Source organism: Hemicordylus capensis, chromosome 6 (assembly GCF_027244095.1).
Source record: "Hemicordylus capensis ecotype Gifberg chromosome 6, rHemCap1.1.pri, whole genome shotgun sequence".
Lineage (NCBI taxonomy): Eukaryota > Metazoa > Chordata > Lepidosauria > Squamata > Cordylidae > Hemicordylus > Hemicordylus capensis.
In genome coordinates, this window is record NC_069662.1 from 120230795 (window position 1) to 120239184 (window position 8390).

At 44.8% G+C, this 8390-nt stretch overlaps 1 protein-coding gene across 1 annotated transcript in view; it reads right to left on the reverse strand.

Annotated features, from left to right (window-relative positions):
- Positions 1-5466, reverse strand: part of DNAH11 (dynein axonemal heavy chain 11) — a 250146-nt gene extending 244680 nt beyond the window's left edge. The window contains exon 1 of the mRNA XM_053263692.1: positions 4802-5466. Within this exon, the coding sequence (XP_053119667.1) occupies positions 4802-5038 (237 nt within the window). The 5' untranslated portion in view covers positions 5039-5466. The remainder of the gene's footprint in view (positions 1-4801) is intronic.
- Positions 5467-8390: the final 2924 nt, after the last annotated feature.

Here is an 8390-nt window from a genome sequence, read left to right on the forward strand (position 1 = left end):
AGTGAGGGGTTCCCTTAAGAGGAGGTGGGCAGGTCCTACCTGCCCATCCTCCAAACCTACTCCCCGGCCCACCGTAGCAGCATTGCTACAGAAAGACTTGTGTGTAAGTGGCAGCTTGTGCCAGTTGCCCCTCTAACATGATGCACCACAGTGATGGGATGCGTCCCCAGCATCACTCACACAGTGTTGGCATGTAAGTGGCACGTTGGCCCTGCAAATGGTGTTGATGCATGCACTGACACCATTTACATGTCAATGCCGCACGAGGGATACTAGGGACACATCCCATTGCTGTGGCACAGCATTTTAGAGGGGCAAGTGGCACAAGCTGCCATTTGCACACAAGTCTTTCTGTAGCAATGGTGCCAAGGCAGGCTGGCAGGTGCTTGGAGGATGGGCAGGTAGGACCTGCCCGCCTCCTCTTAAGAGAACATTGTGCCCACGCTGAAACGTTTCGGCTCCAGGGAGTCGAAGTGTTTCAGCGCCTCTCCAAAGAGGCACCAAAACGTTTCAGGCTCATCCCTACCCAAACATTTCTATCTATATGCTCCTCAAACTCTCTTTTTGCATCCCTTATTGTCTCCTTGCATTTCCTTTGCCAGAGTTTGTGTTCCTTCCTGTTCTCTTCATTTGGACAGGACTTCCATTTTCTGAAGGAAGTCTTCTTCTCTTTTATAGCTTCCCTGACTCTACTTGTTAGCCATGCTCCCACCTTCCTGAACTTGGTGGTACCTTTTCTCCTTCTTGGTATACATTCCAACTGAGTTTCTATTATTGTGGTTTTGAATAAGTTCCATGTTTTCTGGATTTATTTGACCCTCCTGACTTTCCCTGACTTTCAGCTTCTACTCAGTCATAGCACCAATGATGGCCTTCATGCTGGATTATCAACTAAAATGAATTCTTAATCTAAAATAAATATATTTATTCTCATTAGTTCACAATTTGTAAAGGAGAGATACAATGTTGAAAATGTAAGACTAAGCACATGTCCAGTAACTAAAAACTATGTTACTTAATGTTTGACCCATTCACATTTGTCCTATGTTAGCACTTAAAATTTGTTCTGTAACAATTGACTATAAACTGAATTTACTAAAATACATAGATTAAGGACAATGGTGTGGAAAGTTCCACAGTCCAGCTGTAGTTATAATTTATTGCACAAGGACACACCTATTTTAGTTACAGCTCAACTTTAGATATAACTACTTATTGCTCAACTAGTTGTTGACAACAGTCGATACATATGGACAAAATGTACCACAGGCATATTGTGGCAGTGAAGGCCTTCACCTGCCATATATATAAATTAAATAATTTAATTCAGTCTGACTCCAAATCTGAAGCAAGCCAAGAGCAAAAAACAATAACAAGAATTAAGGACCTGCAAAGAGTCTTGTAGAACCTTAAAGACTAACATACTCATTTCAGCAAAAACTGTCATTTCCAGTTCATCAGAAACATCACATGTAGTACACAGCAGCTTACATTGAAATAAATTTGTTCATCTTTAAGGTGCTACAAGACTCTTATTTTTAATTGCAACAGACTAATATGGCTAGTGACTACCCTCAGGAATTTATCTTATTTCATCTTGAGGTTTCTTCTGACCATAAAGTTTGTCATACAACACCACTACTAGGAAAGAGGCAATGTACCCTACTTCCCCTCCTTTATTAACTGGTGTCATTATAGAACTGTTATCCCAGAATCAGAGTTAGCAATCTAAGTATATGCAAACTCAAGAGAAGATAATTTAATTTAACACCACCAAGGTAACAGCATGTAATAAATCACAGCTTCTTGATTATGTAAACAAGCTCTTGAGAGCAGTCAATTGCATTGCTGTGGTATGAATATAAATCTTTGTGAAATTCAGTTTTTGAGCAAAATAATTTTAGTGTAAAGTGTAAAACTGATTAGCATTTTTACTGCACTGTAGATGTTTCTCAAATAAGTAAGCACATGCTTCAGCAGCTAGACAGAAAATGCACCAAGCTTACTTCCACTTATGGTGAAGAAACTGAAGTCATACTTAATCAGCATTTGTAGCCTGCCACATTTAGGCTTTGGTGGCTTACAATTAGGGATGTGCCAAGATGCAATTCAGTGTCCGAACTGTGGGCACATCCCTTTAGAAATGAGGACTTACACAGCCCCTTTAAAGCAGAGAAGGAAGATCCATACCTGCTGCTCCAATCGCTGCCTTTGCCAGCACTTCCTCCAGCTATGCCCGTGCACTGGTGGGGCATCTCCTAGCGGCAGGACGTCTCCTAGCTGTCCTGTGTGACATCCACTCGCACATGGCCACACAAATGGCTGCTGTGCATGCACGCAGGCCATGTGCATGCTGGCATCACACGGGGCAACTGGGAGACATCTCACCAGCACATGATCATAGCTGGGGGGAGAACCAGGATTACAGCAATTGTGGCAATCTGAGGAGGAGCTATGGATCTGATCCCCTTTGCTTTAAAGGGGATTTGTAAGCCCTCATTTTTAAAAGGATGTGCTCACGATTCGGAATCACCGAATCACCTTTCAAGCACATCCCTACTTACAATATACAAACACTGACACAATCAAATGCCAGTTAAAAACCAAGATAAGTAAAATATCATACCCAATTATCTGTGGCTATCAAAACCTATCCTATTATGGTTTCAACGATCAAAACTAGAAAGATCTTGCAATGCTTTCCAAAGTGGCTTGGGTGCTTTCATGAGTCTCATGGGAAAGAAGTTACATAGTTTTGGGGCAGCCACCTGCTATTTCAAACAGGATACATGAGATAGGTTTCTGCCAGCAAGCAATTAATTGCACAACATTTATAACCAAATAGAAATAACGGACTGATCACTGGTACACTCACTCACTCCTGGAATTTGTGTGAACCAAAGAAAACTCATTCTGAAATAAGGACCAGGAATAAGGAACTTTTTGGTGGCAATTTATACAAACAGCCCAGGCACTCATATTTTCCCTATTTCTTTATATGCATGGATCAGGTGAAGAAAATGAGCTCTAAGTGGACATATCCTGAAGAGGCCAGAAACTTGTAACTGAGCAAGTGGGGGGGGAAACAGCCACCACTATTGTGAAAATGAAAGCTGGTTACCTTAAGGTGTAACACAAACCAATTCACAAAGAGGTCTCTTAAAGCAGTCCTATACACAAACACAATCACATAAAGACAAACAATACTCCTAAACAAAAAAACACCTCTGTGTCCAACAATGCATGAGATGTGCATGCACAACAGAGGCAGGTAAATCAAGATCTACTACAATTCACCTAGAGATCTACCAATAGGTCTGTCTTTGCTTTGGAACCCCAAGGGTTTGAAGCACAAGTTAATGATTTTAATTACGTAATGTTCACTACTGCCAACATGGCAAAATGTCACCTTTTTAAAAAAAAATTGTGGTTCTTATATTTAGAAGGGAGAGAGCAACTGTTCTTATCCAAACCAGCACAATTTCCTTCCCAGTGTGTGTTGCTGATGTCTCCCTCGCTTTTCTTTTTAGATTTATGAGACCCTTTGGGACAGACCCTTTGGGACCCACCCTTTGGGATCCTTTCTCCTTCCTTTTGCTATGTAAGCCACTTGGATAACTTTTGTTGCTGAAAAGCAAGATATAAGTATTCTCAACAGGCGAGGATAATGACTGACATTCAGACTAATAGTGAGCCAGTGTGACATAGTGGTTAGAGTGTTGGATTAGGACCGGGGAGTTCCAAGTTCAAATCCCCACAGAGCCATGAAACTCACTGGATAATTCTGGGCCAGTAAGCACAGGATATAAATGTGAAAATAAATAAATAATGTCCCACTGGTCAAATAGAAAACAAAAAACAATTCTGTGCATGTAATGAGGGACAAGTGATTTTTGCTGATGTCTTCTTCCCTCTGCAGCCCGTGGTGCCACCCCAAAATATGTCCCCCAGGGGACATATTTTCTACTACTAAATAACGAAATCCCCTTCCTGTCCCCAAAGGGCTCACAGTCTAAAAAGAAATGCAGTTTTCAGGAGGCACAGTGGGCTGCAGAGCGAGTGGGAACACTGGCAAAAACCACCTGCTCTCTTTGTGTATACAGAACATTTTTCAGCCAGTGCAAAGAGTAGATGTTAGCCAATGATAATAATAAACACAATCTTTTGTTTCACTGTGATCAACACACACCTCCTATTCACTTTTTACAATGATTTCCAGCTTTGTACAATGATGTATAACCGGTTATATCAATTATTTTATTATCAATGTTGTTAGTCATGACTAAGCACCATTGAAATCAATGAGACAAGTTAGTTGAGACTAACAAGTCCAATCGATTTCCATGGAACTTTGTCACGACCCGACTCGACGGCACAACTTTACTTTAGTCTGACTGTTGCCCAACAATAATATTTGTATGAACTGTCTCTGTTGAGTTCCTTCTTCCTTAGGATTCAAAAAAGTAGATGCTGCAAGCCCGAAGGCTGCCCATCCCTGGTGTGGTAGATCATCAGGCAGGCACCTAGACTGGCTCCTCTACTTCCTTTCTTCACAGGATAAGATTTTGTAGTAGCAAACCCATCTTTCCCAAAGATGCCTCTAATTTTGTGAGCCCAGTCATCACAAGCACAAAAATAACTGCATTTACACAGACACGAACTATGTGAGAGAGCACCCAGGACCCATAAGAGAGTAAAAGTGAAACAAGTCAACCCCCAGAAAATAGAGTATAAAAGGTGGTTTAGTTTAAACCTCTCTTTCTCTCTCTCACACACACACCCCGCCCCGCTCGTGCTTTACCTCCATCCCAGCAGCCAATCCTCCGGCCAGAGGGAGGTAGAAAGCCAGGAAAGAGGACTCGCTGTTCTCAAAAAAGTCAGCCAGAAGCTTCTGGTTCTCCTCCTGCTCCTCCAGAAATCTGCTCCATTTGTCTTCTTTGAGCTTCAGCAAGCGCGCCAAACGCTGGCCCACGAACTGGACCCTGGCGTCCTCCAAGAAACTTTCCTCCTCCACCGTCTCCTCGTCTTCGTCCTCCATCTCCAGGCCAATGTTTCCCGAGGGGCTGGCGGAGGCGGGGTGCCCACTGAGCGAGCCGCAGAGGCTTCCACAAACGGCGTCTTCTGAGCCTCGAAGTGGTTTCTGCCCGTCCTTCTTCAAGCACTTGAGAGACTCTCGGGGGGCTCTCTTGCGGGGCTTCTCAGCGGCCTCCTCCCGACTTCTTTCGGGAAGTCTTTGCCGCTCCCCTATCTGCTGCTCTTCTTGCCCCTTCAGCTTTTGGATGTGCCACTTGGCAACTCACCTGCTCCGGCCAACTCACTCAGCCCCGCCGACGGCCCCCCACTTGCTACCCAAGCGACTAGTTCAATCGCTGCCCGCTCCAATCAGCTCCCATTAACTGTAGCGTGGCGGCGGCGGCGTCCCGTTGCCCTGGGGACAGCACAAGTCACCAGCGGGCCACCCACAGCTGCCTCTCAAGGGAACAAAATCACGCCTTTAGCCACTTAGGGCTACGCCTTTGGAGGAAGGAACCACCCGCCGCCACTCCAGGGGACGCAGGAAGGCCGCCGAACTAAAACCCGGGGAGAAGATAAAAAGCCGGTGCGTCATAAGCACGGGTGTAGCTCTACCTCTAGGAGCCTTCGGATATGCGCCCCCACCCCCCCTCATGAGCAAGAGACTCACTCATCCCCCTTTTGCTCTCCCCTCCTTTCTCAACACGCGGTAGTAGGTAGTGTACGGCAGGGAATGAGCGTCGGCATTGCCCAGAACTCCTCTTTAGGAGTGATCAACAACAAAACTAACCAACCATCTCGCAAAATCCGTTTAGTCAAAGAAAGCCAACGTGATGGAATCCCACCCCCATCCCTCTCTCCTGTTTTCAGATTAGCGCAGGGAGCACTGCCAGGATTCTGAGTAGTTCTTCTGTTTTTCACTTGTAGGTGAAGTTTAAGTGACAACAACAACCACCAGTGATTGCGATGAACTGAAAGCATTGATGTCCTGTCCGTTATGGCGAAAAAATAGAAAGTGGAATGAGAAAGGATATTGTGATTCAGAACGTTTCCTGTCTACAAGAGGAAAGTAATCCCGAGCCCGGGAACAAACAGTCGCTCTCCAGGAACAGGCGTGTTAATTTCAAGGTGAAAAGGGAAATTTCAGAACTGTCCAATTCATACAGGTAGCATGCACTGTATGCTACAACACTCTGGGTTTATTTGTCCAGTCTGTTGCCAAATCTTCCTCAATAGCATTGCAAAAATATGGCCCTTCCTCTCTGCCCCCTCAGCAAAAACTAGTTCATGTCCTGGTTATGTTTCACCTTGATTACTGCAGCCTTTTTCTCTGGTGGTCTTCCGTTATCGCAACAATGCCTTTGCCTCAGTCCTGCATTCTGCTGCCAAAATAATTCACCTTTCTTGTTGCTTGTCACATCACACCCCTCCTTAAATCCCTATTCTGAATTCCGGTCTGCTCCCAGATCCTGCACAAGCTGCTCTTCCTTACCTTCAAAAGGTAAGGGTGGCCAGTCACACAAAGGATCCTGCCCATAATTTTGCTCATGCCACTGTGTTCCCCATGGCATAAACTGCAATCTGTCCTTGGCCTTGCTCCTCCTCATCTCTCCACTCTCAAGTCCCCTGACACACTCGCCTGTGATCTTCACTCCTCCAGCTCCACTGCCTTCGACCATGACCAATTCAACAATCTCCTCGTCTCTCAGATTGCTCCATCCTTTCCCCCAGCTGTCCCTTATGCCTGAAATGCCACCCCAGCATACCTGTGTGATGCCTCCTCTCACACTTCCTTCAAATCCTGCCTCAAAACCCACCTTGGCTTAATTCCCTAGGCTCCATACCCTACTGCAACCAAACCTAAGCACATGTACATTAAATAATATTTTCCCTTTTACTCTGCCTTCCCTTCCCTCTCCTTCTTTTGTCTCCCTTGTTTCTGAAGGAGGAAATCAGGAAGGTGTCAAGGAGAGGCAGGGTGGTAATAATGGGTGACTTCAATTACCCCACGTAGACTGGGTAAATTCACAGTCAGCTCATGACAGAGAGGTCAAATTTCTAGATATGCTGAATGACTGTGCCCTAGAACAGTTGGTCTTGGAACCAACCAGAGAGAAGGCAATCTTGGACTTAATTTTGAGTGGCACCCAGGACCTGGTGCGTGATGTCAGTGTCATCGACCCTTTAGGGAACAGTGACCATAGTGCGATCAAATTCAGCTGAAAGGGAAAACTAGGGGAGTCACTTTACTCCAGATTGCATGGAGTTTACTCAAAATCACAATACTAGAAGCCCAGTTAGATTGTATACCCAAAAGGAGGAAAGGTACCACTAAGTCCAGGAGGATACCAGCATGGCTAGCAGGTACCATCAAGAGAGCCATAAAAGGGAAGAAGACTTCCTTCCGAAATTGGAAGGCCTCTCCAAATGAAGAGAACAGAAAGGAACACAAACTCTGGCAAAAGAAATGTAAGGTGACAATAAGGGAGGCAAAAAGAGAGTTTGAGGAACATTTAGCTAAAAGTATCAAGGGAAATAATCAAAAGTTCTTTAAATACATCAGAAGCAGAAAACTTGCCAGGGAGGTGGCTGGACCATTAGACAATGAGGGAGTGGAAGGGATTATTAAGGAGGATATGGAGGTTGCAGATGAGTTATTTGCATCCGTCTTCATGGATGCATATACCTGTTCCTGAACCAGGCTTTTTAGGGATGGAGGCTAAAGAACTGAGTCAGATAGAAGTGACAAGAGATGATGTTCTAAACTGTCTAGAAAAACTGAGAACTAACAAATCGCCAGGGTCGGATGGCATCCATCCAAGGGTCCTCAAAGAACTCAAATGTGAAATTGCTGACCTCCTTGCTAAAATCTATATTTTGGCCATTGGCTGTAAATAAAGTATCTATCTATATTATAAATTCTCCAAGACAGGCCATGCGTGGGGACGAGGTAGAAAGGAGGCAATTGGCTGACAGAGTTTGCAAGCAGAAGCACCTGATTGGGAGGTGGGGATTCCCTATGCAGATAAGGAGAAGGAGCCTGTGATGGTTAAGGACAGTTGGAATGCAACTGTTACTGGTTGGAAGATGTTCTTGATTGTAGAGGAGAGGTGTGTGTGTGTGTGTGTGTGTGTGTGTGTGTGTGTGTGTGTGTGTATAGCAGGCAGGGGTCTGCAAAAAGATGGGTTGTGAGGGAGGTAGGAGCCCCTTCAGGAGAAGGAGGATAACGTTGTATGAATTAAATGAGGAAACAAGATGAACAAAATCTGTTAACTCAGGGAGGGAGGGAGAGAGAGGGGGGGAATGAAGGGAGGGGAAGAAAGAGTGGGGAAGAGCAAGTGGAGGATAGAGAAGGAGAAAAAGAAGGGAGGGGGAAG